The sequence below is a fragment of the Hemiscyllium ocellatum genome, chromosome 32, assembly GCF_020745735.1.
Source record: "Hemiscyllium ocellatum isolate sHemOce1 chromosome 32, sHemOce1.pat.X.cur, whole genome shotgun sequence".
Taxonomy (NCBI): domain Eukaryota; kingdom Metazoa; phylum Chordata; class Chondrichthyes; order Orectolobiformes; family Hemiscylliidae; genus Hemiscyllium; species Hemiscyllium ocellatum.
In genome coordinates, this window is record NC_083432.1 from 15,184,197 (window position 1) to 15,196,262 (window position 12,066).

The following is a 12,066-nucleotide window of genomic DNA, read 5'->3' on the forward strand; positions in this document are numbered from 1 at the left end:
AAAGCAAAATACTGTGAATGCTGGAAATCTTAAACAAGTAGAAAGTGTTGAACAAACTCAGCAAGTCTGGCAGTGCCTGTAGACAGAGAAACAGTTGACTGAGTGTCTGATAGGTTTCTTATTCAGAAATCATTTTCTCCCTTTTTCCAACAATGCATCATGCACTGCGATTAGGTGATAAGAGAATTGGGGATTAACTGGATTATTTTTAACCATGTGTTTCAAAACTGTAGTGTGCAAATAGTTTTTATTATATTTTATTTGAGAAATAAATTTGTTTTATTGTTAAAACCAAACCTGCATGTGCATACTTAGGCTTCAGAGAGAGGCCACCTTCTTAAAACTAAAACAAGCAAAATACGATCAGTCAAGCAAGACTTCAGTCCAAGATCTGGTCTGTCCAGTAATAACAAATGGATCACAACAGATTGCTGAGATTAATTGAACTGACATGTTGATTAATGTCTTTATTAATCCCAGGATAATATGTACATTCACGTATCAGTCTCTTTCTCCCACCACTCCTACTCTCTGCAACCATGTGACCTGAATGCCTACTGTTGAGCAAGTCTTGACATGGAACGGACAGAATGATTTGTTTGCCTTTAAAGTTTACATTCACGGAGAGTCCTAGTTCATCTCTCAATAAGAAAAATGAGTGCTTTATCTCAGAAACTTTTCATTCATGCCACCTGCCGATGATCTTTTTCAGCTGTTGCATCTGGTCATCATCTGAATCTACTCTGCTCCAGCTGTGACCTTTGTACAAGATTGGTATTTTGGTCTGGCATCTTTGGTGTTGCAACTAACTGATCTGTCATCTATGAATCATATTAATAAGTAGATCTACGCAGAGGTAGGTAGGTAATCTATCAAATTCAACAATGTAAAAGCTTCGAGTTGCTCATCCCAAGGAAGATACTAACAGGTCAGATGAATTATGCCACCGCACAGGATGTCTAACCAGTTGTAAGCAGTTAATTTAGTTTGTTTTGACTGCACTATACTGTGTCAGTTTTTGAGTACAACTCACACAAGATGTGTATTTGCACTAAAACCACTATCAGTTTGAGTAACAATGCAAGTTAGTGGTATTTCGCTTAGATGGAGATAATGGCTTCAGACCATTCTGATTGAGTCCACCTAATATAGCGGGTTTACCTCATGTACTGTCTGATTGTGGTATAAGCTGTAATGTTGCAGTCACTCCTTGTATCTTGTTAATATGCTTGTGTGGCATAGACAGAACGGAGGAAGCTTCTCTGGCATTGTTCCTTGCTTGGCTCTTCTTCACAAGCTGCTGTGGAGATTGTGTTGTACTTGGTGCTTCTCTGGCTTGAAACATGCAAGAAATTTAATGTTCACTCTTGGAACACGGCTTGCATGCATCATAAAAAGCTGGCTGTAATTTGGTAGAAAACAAGCCATATTCCATAGAATATCTGAAGGTTCTACCAAATCTGCCACCAGTTCCAATAGTATTATAGAATCAAGTGCTTGCTAGAATTGGGTCAAACTTCTCAAAAAGAGTGTCAATGACACCTTATGTGGGTTTGTCCAAAACCGCTTTACTGAAGGATTTCATGGTGTAGGGGCGATGATCAGATCCACAAGTATTTTAGCTAAGCTGGCTTTTGGACAATCACATACTGTTCCTTTACACTGACACCTACCTGTAAACTGATTGACTGTTTCAGCTAGCTGTCATAGGTATCACGGGAATTGAAACCTCTATATCTTGAAATTAACTTAAATATAAATTGATCCATTAAAATCTAAAAAACCTGTTCAGGGTCTTTGTGGTCATTGTCGGAAATAATGGAGGGTTTTGCTGTTCTTAACCTTTCAGTGCCCAAAATGAGTTGAAGTTTGACTATCTATAAATTTGTGTCAGGTATTTGTTGGTCTACAACAAACATTTCTTTAAGTAACCGATACTTTGATAGAATGTCAATGGATTATCAATCCATAGTCTGATATTCCTGCTTTCTTTTTGTGGCTTTCAAAAAGCCAGTATAACAACCTACATTGCAGTATAGTGTTGATCCTTTTTTTTTGGTTTTCCTTTCATTATTGTAGTAGAAAAAAAAGTTGCTGACCTTTAAGTGTTGCATATTTGTGCTATAGATGTTCATGCCATGAAGAAAACAGTGATGACACCGCATGAACTTTCAAATTTGTTTCTTTAAACACATTTTTATAAATTGTGAATAGCAAAACTGACCTACACCTGGATATTGGTAAAGCCTCTTTCATATATGATTTATTTTACTGCTTTTATCTGCATTTTATTCCAGGGTCACTTTTTTTGATTGTGGCTATTTTTAAGCACTTTTAAATTGTCTTCAGACAACCAGAGTTGCCCTGACCTCTTCTAAACTACCTGTTTAAGTGCAAGAGAGAGAAAGCAAAAGAACACTCACTGTGCTTCTGTACACATTTGCAGCCTTTAGATTGGTTGTAGTACTTTTATCCTGAGTGTACCTATAATTTCAACTCTGAACCCAAAGATAGAAAGATAATGTCCCTGCCCCCACCTTTTCAGCCTTGAGTTATTATTTATTTACATTAGTTAGTAGCACTAAGAGCCAATTCCCTGCAACAACGATATAGTTTGTTGTTTATAAGACCAGGGAAAGTCAAGCTTGCTAAGTAGGAGTCTCAGGTTGTAAATACAATTTATTTACTTGCATGGTTACAATAGCACAGATTTGCAGAGAATCGGTGTTTTATGCTTCCTGATGTTAACATAAAACTGCCAACTAGCCGAACATACTACACAGATCCAATACACAGAATGACTAAAAGAATGGTGGGTATAATAATACTAGAATATTGCATGCTATTACTTCATGTATTGTCTTAAAAGTACAGATCTGTCTAATCTGTAAACTATACTGCAATGCAACACTATTAGCTCAATAGTGAGCATCTCATGCGATGACTGATACTGAGATATCAATCTACCGGCATTCTTTCAGCTGGACGAGAAAGATAGCATGAACATATGTCAACAAACAAAAACCAAGTTCTGTGTCAATAGATGGCACTACATTGTTTACACAGTTTATAGTCTCCTCACTAAGGAAATCATGTCAATATCAGCAGGTGAACTCAACTGGCTATGAGCAATAATTTGCTGCAGGCAATAACCCATTTATTTTAATCAGGTTAATGACTCCTTTAAAATTGTCTTGCTTGTATGACATTGCTGCGTCAAAGACAAAATCTGGACTTTCAAGCTCAGGCCAGAGCCCTTCATCAGGAATGAGGAGAGTGTGCCAGGCAGGCTAAGATAAAAGGTAGGGAGGAGGGACTTGGGGGAGGGGCGATGGAGATGTGATAGGTGGAAGGAGGTCAAGGTGAGGGTGATAGGCCGGAGTGGGGTGGGGGCGGAGAGGTCAGGAAGAAGATTGCAGGTTAGGAGGGCGGTGCTGAGTTCAAGGGAATCGACTGAGACAAGGTGGGGGGGCAAGGGAAATGAGGAAACTGGAGAAATCTGAGTTCATCCCTTGTGTGTTGGAGGCGGCCTGTCTCCCTACTTGCGGAACGCTTCAGGGAACACCTCTGGGATGCTCGGACCAACCAACCCAACCACCCCGTGGCTCAACACTTTAACTCTCCCTCCCACTCCACCAAGGACATGCAGGTCCTTGGACTCCTCCATCGCCAGAACATAACAACACGACGGTTGGAGGAAGAGTGCCTCATCTTCCGCCTGGGAACCCTCCAACCACAAGGGTGAACTCAGATTTCTCCAGTTTCCTCATTTCCCCTCCCCCCCACCTTGTCTCAGTCGATTCCCTCGAACTCAGCACCGCCCTCCTAACCTGCAATCTTCTTCCCGACCTCTCCGCCCCCACCCCACTCCAGCCTATCACCCTCACCTTGACCTCCTTCCACCTATCACATCTCCATCGCCCCTCCCCCAAGTCCCTCCTCCCTACCTTTTATCTTAGCCTGCCTGGCACACTCTCCTCATTCCTGATGAAGGGCTCTGGCCTGAAACGTCGAATTTCCTGCTCCTTGGATGCTGCCTAACCTGCTGCGCTTTAACCAGTAACACATTTTCAGCTCTGATCTCCAGCATCTGCAAACCTCACTTTTTATTTCAAGCTCAGGCTAAGGAAGAGATCCTTCTCTACAGGAGAATATTTCCTACTGTATACTTTGGCATTTTTGGGAAATCTCTACAATTTCTAAGGGTTAGAATTATGTACTTTCTCCTTCCATTTGTCATTCACTGTGAAGTGGAAGATTGCAGATTTACAAATGAAAAGAATAACAATTTTACTATGATTTGTGGAACCCGTACTAAAAAAAGTCAAACTACGCTTCAGCAAATGTCAACACTGTTTCTTCTTATATGCTCTTTTTTTTAAGATTACTTACAGTGTGGAAACAGGCCCTTCGGCCCAACAAGTCCACACCGACCCGCCGAAGCGAAACCCACCCATACCCCCTACCTATTACCCCTTACCTAACGCTACGGGCAATTTAGCATGGACAATTCACCTGACCCGCACATCTTTGGACTGTGGGAGGAAACCGGAGCACCTGGAGGAAACCCACGCAGACACGGGGAGAACGTGCAAACTCCACACAGTCAGTTGCCTGAGTCGGGAATTGAACCCGGGTCTCAGGCGCTGTGAGGCAGCAGTGCTAACCGCTCTCTTTAATAAATCACAATATACATTATTCATTTAGAAAGTCCAAAATTAAAGACAATTGGACCTTGATCAAAAGGGCCAATGGACTGAGGAGAGGCAGATGGAGTTTAATTTAGATAAATATGGAGGTGTTGCATTTTGGCAAGGCAAATTAAGGCAGGACTTATACAGTTAATGGTAGGGCCCTGGGGGGTGTTGCTGAATAGAGCCCTAAGGGTGCAGGTTCATGTTTCTTGAAAGTCAAAGGTAGACAGGGTGGCAAGGGCAGTATTTAACATGGAGGAGAAAGTGAGGACTGCAGATGTTGGAGATCAGAGCTGAAAACGTGTTGCTGGAAAAGCGCAGCAGGTCAGGCAGCATCCAAGGAACAGGAGAATCGACATTTCGAGCAGGAATCCTGAAGAAGGGCTTATGCCCGAAACGTCGATTCTCCTGTTCCTTGGATGCTGCCTGACCTGCTGCGCTTATCCAGCAACACATTTTCAACAGTATTTAACATGCTTGCCTTCTTTGGTCAGTGCAAGGAGTATAGGAATTGGGAGGTCATGTTGCAGTGGAGTATGATATTGGTGACACTACTTTTAGAATACAACATTCAATTCTGATCTCCCTGTTTTAGAAATTATGTTGTTAAACTTCAGAGGGTTCAGTAAAGATTTACAAGGACGTTGCCGGGTTGGAGGGTTTAAGCTATCGGGAGAAGCTGAATAAGCTGGGGCTTTTGTCTCTGGAGCATCAGAGGCTGAGGGTGACCTTACAAACATTGATAAAATCATGAGTGTCATGGATAGGATAAATAGACAAGGACTTTTCCCCAGGGTGGGCGAGTCAAAAACTAGAGGGAATTGGTTTAAGCTGAGAGGAGAAAGATTTAAAAGGGGCCTGAGGGGTAGCTTTTTCACGCAGAGGGTGGTACAAGTTTGCCAGAGGATATGGTGGAGGCAGGTACAATTATAACACTTAAAAGGTATTTGGATGGGTATAAGAGGCGGCTTTTGGTTGAGAGGCGTATGGGCCAAATGCTGGTAAATGGGACTAGATTAATTTAGGATATCTGGACAACATGGAACAAATTGGACTGAAAGGTCTGTTTCCATGCTGTATATCTCTATGCCAATGACAATTGGCGAGCTGATTTTACTAAATGAACTGCAAGTACGTCACTGAGATAGAGAATGTTAAACACTTATGCTTATGGTTAACTTACTTTTGATGCCAAGTTTTCTACCAATGCAATCATGGAGGATTTGAACAAAGTGGCAGCAGTCAAAGGCCGTTTAGTCACTTCTGTGATGCTGAGCTTCCCCTCTGGCCACATATTCTTCAGCACAGGATTTGAGCTGGCGAAGTACAAAGTTAATTATCAATCAAAATTTTTAAACATAATAGGTTGAAGCAATGTCAATCCACATTGACAGCACATACTTCACACATTTTGAAAGTCAAATTATTGTCAAATGAGGAAAAGAGAAAGCTGGCTTATATGGTCAAGTTGATAAAAAAAATCTAGTGAGCGATTTAAAGCTTATTATAATGAGATGATAAATTTGTTACATCATGTTCATAATTAATCAGCTATGCAAATAATATTGCTGCTGGCCCATTAATAATAGCTTATTGAGTTGTATACTATGTGAGCATTGAAATCCAGACCTAACAATATAAATTTGCTAAAAGATTCCACAAGAAACAACATCAGAAACCTTACATTCACCTTTTTGCCAACTATCTTCCAAATCTTTTCTGCCAGGTGAAAAAGTGTTTCAATGTCTATTGTACAAACACACATTTTATTGACTGCTTGAAGGATTGAATGCTACAGCTTTGGTACTCCTAGGTTGATAACCTTTTAAGGAAAAAAAGTTTACATTCAAGGCAAGTGTTTTAGAATTAATTCAGTCAATTATTAGTGAGAGGGAAGAGAGTATTTTAATAACAAGAATTACCAAGGAATATTGCACAGATTACGGCCCAGCTGCCGATCAACTTTGTTCGCTTGATAAGGTTTGAATCATAGGTTATCGTGGAACAAAGTGCCAAAATGATCAATTATTTTAACCTAACTTCCCACCAAAACACTTTTGATTATTGAAGAGTTATGCTGAAAGTTTCAGCTGTTAAATCTGTTTGTACTATCAACCAATGAAAACCAAATGATCCTGTCCTTCCCGGTATGGAGACCAGAACTGGGTATACAACTCTAGTTGTTTCCTAACCAAAGCTTTCTAAAGTTTCAGTTTGATGTCCATAAGACATAGGAGCAGAAATTAGGTCATTCAGCCCATTGAATCTGCTCCACCATTCAGTCATAGCTAAGCTTCTCAACCCCATATTCCCACCTTCTCCCCATAACCCTTGATCCCTTTGACAATCATAAACCTGTCTATCTCCATCTTAAATATACTCAATGACATGGCCTCCACTGCCTTCTGTGGCAGTGAATTCCATAGATTCAACACTCTCTGGCTGAAGAAGTTTCCCTTTATCTCCATGAGCTATCCTTACTTTTATATTCAATGCTTCTACTTAAGAAAGTCAAGAGACCATATGTTTTTCTAATTACTTTCTCTATGTGTCCTGTCACTGACAATGTACATAAACCTTGGTCATCATATCCCTGCACACATTTCAGAACTATGTCTTGAGATACATAGTCTGTCCATAGCCCTTCTGCCAAAATACAAACCATCCAAGTTCCGTATCAAATTCTATCTGCCACTTTCCACTTACTGTTAGTCCATACATTCCCCATTGTAATCAATTAACAGTTCCAAGTTTTGTATCACCAGCAAAGAATTAACCAGCCTTTTGTTTGACAAGGATTAGTTCACTGAGTGTACCAACTGAGACAACTCAGCTACTCTGCCACATGTGTATTCCACCTAGCAAGCTTTAAGAAGATTTGTAGTTCAAGTTGGCTTCATTCGGAGGCTCACTGAAGATGTGACCTAGTATGGTGATGAAATGTCTGAAAACAAACCTTCCAGCTCAGCGAGCAAATCTACATCCAATGTATTCCAACTCTTCATCTTGCTTGTATCTAAAGAGACTTGTTTCCATATATAACAACAATTCAAACAGAAGATAAATCATGTGCATTACCTGATCAGTTTATCTTCATGGTTATTATGACTGCCTCACTTCACTTCTGTCGATCTCTATGTGAGGGGTACATTTAGAGGTATGTGCAAATGTCTGAGTTCAAAGTTCAGCTCAGAGTTGCACACCAGATACAACCCATCTTATTATTTCATCCTTGCTACAGGGAAATATTTAGCTCCAATTTTTCCACCCCAGCCATAGTGGAACAGCTACCTTGAATTTACCACTTAAGAACCAAACACACAAGCCTGACTCCAAAAACAGTGGCTAAGCATGTCAGAAAGCTGTGCCACATGCCACTTCAGCTCAAGAATACTGTGTAATTACAATGACAATGTCTCTTAAATTTAAATATCCATATTTAAAAGTTACTGATGGACGGTAAATCTTGCGGCAATGCCAAACAATAGTAGAAGGCAATTGTAGATTTATACACAACATTTAAATAAAAACTCAGATAGTCATGGAATCAATTATCCTACTTTCATAAATTTTTATATTTAGATTTATTTAACATTGTACTGAGGTAAAGTGAAAAATGTATAATGTCAGCACGTTCTGGCGCCATCTTGGATTACAGAATAAATTACTGTACAAATGGTTAAATACTGAATAAATTAAGATTAAATTGTTATTACTAAATCTTAAAGAGCTTCAAAAGTTAATCTTTCCCTCTCCATAGCTTTCTCTACTCTTCCAGTCACCACCGTCTGACATCATCCCTGTGATCCTAGCAATGTGTTCCTTTCCTGCCACCACTGGCGCCATTGTTTCCGCGTCACCACCTCCAAGCTAAAGATGGTCCGGCACCACCTCCAACGCCGGACCTCAACCGGTGGGTCCTGGCTCCGAGTTGACCAATGATGTCATGACTCATTTTCTGATGCCACCTTTCGAGATGGAGTAGGGATGGAGATACATGAGGCCCTGACCTTCCACAGGAGGTGGTCACCCCAGGCAAACAAAACTAAAAAGGTGACCAAACTACCGAGCTGGAAAGTGAATGATGGAGCTGTGGGGGTGCGGCTGGATCCGCAGCATGAGCAGTTGAGCCCCCTGCTCAGTTACCATTAAAGAGCGAGAATTATGAAAATATGTGGTCAACCTCAGAAATGTATGCTGTTTCAGCAGGAAAAAAACATCTTTGTTAATGGTACAAAGTAAATTACTCAACTGATATAATTTTACAGTGAACCAGTCAAGTCCAGTGGATGATTTTGTTACTCTGCTCCCGATACACAAAATGAAATCAGTACAAACATAAATGAACATTGTTCAATAATAAAAAGCATACAGATTAATATGTAACTGCCCTTTGAGTTAACTTCACACTATGTTTGTGAAATATTTGTCCATGTGTGAACGTTTCTTTTTCTACGGCATTTTTTATTTCGGTTTAACAGAATCCTCAATTTTACATCATATTCTCGACTGAACGTTATCAACATGACAGTTGTAAACCTTCATTCATTGATTAGAAAATATGTTTGCAGTATTAAAACAATGATTTATGCAAAGCGTGGGCTCAATATATGACGCAATACTGTCTCTAGCTGCAGTAATTTTAAGTGTGAAATGTTATGAAAAAGTCAAGCAAGTGACAAAGCAATTTCAGATGAATTGTCATGATCAGATAACTTCAGGAAGAAAGACTTTTTTCCCCCTCTTTTTAAAATCAGTAAATTATTTCCACACACCTACCTGTTGTACATTAGTCGCTTGAAGTCCTGGAATAGAGTATCCTTGTTTTTGTCAATGAAGCCAATTACGGAATATCTTCATAGAGAAAAAAATTTTTTTAATGAAAATGTCGAAATGTCAAGCAGTTATTTCATCCACCCTGCCCCACAGTCATGGTGCCTTAAGTATAATCATTAGAAACCTCCATCGTTTTGAAGGATGAAAGAGATAGGTTGGCTAAGAGATTCAGAAAGAATTCCAGAGCCTAGCTTCTAGTTGCATGCATACTTGTGTCAGCCATGATGTACTGAGCTGACAATCATGTATATTATGCTTGCTATGCCCACTTTGTTGGCACTCAGAGTGCTGGCTCCAAGAACTAGAGATTAATATTTTACCAGAGTTGCTATAGGAAATAGAAAGGGGAACAATGGTTGGTAGACTAGGGGAAGGATAATTTCAACACTGTCACTTTCAAACTTACACAACATGCCCAGCGTAGTGCTTAATGCGAAAATCTCGATCAAAGTCCAGGGTTTTATCAGTTGCACAAAGCTGAAACAAAGCAAAATAACATCACACGTTAGTGACCATTTGTCATTCTTGACAATAGTCTGCTAACCACTGAACAAAGATGGTATTAGAGTGCTTAACAATTGCATGAGGATTACTTCTAGCAGCAAATTTTGGTATTAATTTCAAGTTCTGGTCTGGTTGCATCAGAGGATGTGATCAGCTGATTATTTTACCAAATAAATTTGCCTACAATTAATTTAGTTCAATAAGGCAATTGTTAGTTGTGATCAATTATTCAGATAATGGCTTCTGATCAACAGGCAAAAAGGTTGCTTTTGTTACTAATTTAAAAGTGACATATTCCATGATTTATTGTGAAATGGATACAAGATTGCTAATCTTTTAGCATCTCTCCAGAAAAGACTTGATGCGCATGAGAGATTTTGCTTATTGTTGAATAAACAGACTAATTATACATCAGGATGGGGTCCCATCAAACTTGATGTGCTCATGACTTCAAATGGATCAATGCTGGCTGAGTATTAATTGGATACCTGGAGGGAAGAATGGTTAATTCCAATCAGATGAGTGGTTCAAGCAAATCGATGACAAAACAACAAGCAAGTTTTCCATATATGGTGTTTACTGATGGAAATTTCTTAAAAACAAAGACCACTCCTGAGGAAAAGGGACTGCTAATTGAGGATATTAAAATCCTAGTTGTTGAACATCTGAAAAATGCTTTTACAATACTGCGCAAAAATATATTTTAAAGAGAAAGGAACACCTTTGGGCATGATGAGCATATTTTTTCACCAGTAGTCATCCGAATACTTTATATTTCAGATGTATTATCAGATGTAACAAATAAATCTTTGCTCTTCTGAAAATCAATTCAACTTTTATAGCAAGGTACACACAGACCATAACAGACAATATATTGTTTCTGTTTCCACCTCACTGATATTTTAACTCCTGCTAACAGACTGTTCTTTTAAAACTGTGTTGGAATCTAAAATGAAGAGGTATAGATTAATCGAAAGGACATCATTTGCCATACTTTCGTACAGAGAATAACCAGAGAATGTACAGCAGAAACCTCCCCTGACATACAAGACACATTCTCTAGGCTGAAAGAGGGATGGTTCTGAAATAGAATGGGTTGTGCAAATGTTTCCATTCTTTCATAGGCATTCAGATTAAAAAAAAAGATCGGTTGCAGGGAACATACTGCTCACTTTCAACAGAGATTTCCTTATTTTCAGTGTTAGAAACGTACGTCCCTTTTGTGAGTCAACCACAACAGCTCTAAGATTGATTGACAGCAGACAATGCTCCATGGACTGTATTTAAGAGCTGGGTTCTTCCTCAGTTTGGAGTTGGCTTCTAGATAAGGAAAGAGTCCAATAGGGAAAGGTAGAACTGGTGTTTGTGCTGAACTATGGATCTACAAAAAATCCTTGATAATGTTGGAATGCCTTTTGCTGCCTAATTCAACAAATGAATCAGAGGCCGATAACATTAATGGCCAATGATTAAAATAGCAGACCAGAACTCAACTGTTGCTTAAGAAAATACATTCTATTGAAGTTTCTTTTCTTGCATTCATCAAAATAATTCAGAAGGAGAAAATTAATATTTCTACTGCATAAGAAGTGAGTGCTGATTGGCATGCAGTCTACCTGGTAGATGCATTACCTTGGAGAATGAACGAGTTAATGATGACTGACGGTTAACAGTCAGGTTTTTGTTTAAAAAGTCAAACCAGGTGTGTTCACCCTGATTGGTCAGGACATCATCCTGAGAAAGTAACTTGCAAATACTGATCACCTAGTTCATTGACATTAAAAATCAGTGCATTGCGTGTGCACGTTCTGTCTGTATATAATACACAGGGCCATGTTCTTTAATATGCAAAGTTATAGTACACACAGCCAGATCTCACAGTGAGCCCAATTAACAATTCTAAGTTAGCTCTGCATGCAATTCCTTTCAAGCTCAGGATCAGCCTAGAGGGAGGGTCCAGGAAGACTGGAAAATATCTAAATGAACAGCTGTTTCAGAAGGCAGGGAGGCAGAAAACAGGAAATTAAAGGCC

General features: G+C 39.5%; 1 protein-coding gene across 1 annotated transcript in view; it reads right to left on the reverse strand.

Moving 5' to 3' along the window:
• The window catches only part of myo1d (myosin 1D), a 549,120-nt gene that overhangs the window by 361,838 nt on the left and 175,216 nt on the right, over positions 1–12,066 (reverse strand). The window contains exons 12-14 of the mRNA XM_060849058.1: positions 9,937–10,007; positions 9,474–9,548; positions 5,878–6,010 (exon numbers count right to left, since the gene is read on the reverse strand). Coding sequence (XP_060705041.1) covers positions 5,878–6,010; positions 9,474–9,548; positions 9,937–10,007 — 279 coding nt within the window. The remainder of the gene's footprint in view (positions 1–5,877; positions 6,011–9,473; positions 9,549–9,936; positions 10,008–12,066) is intronic.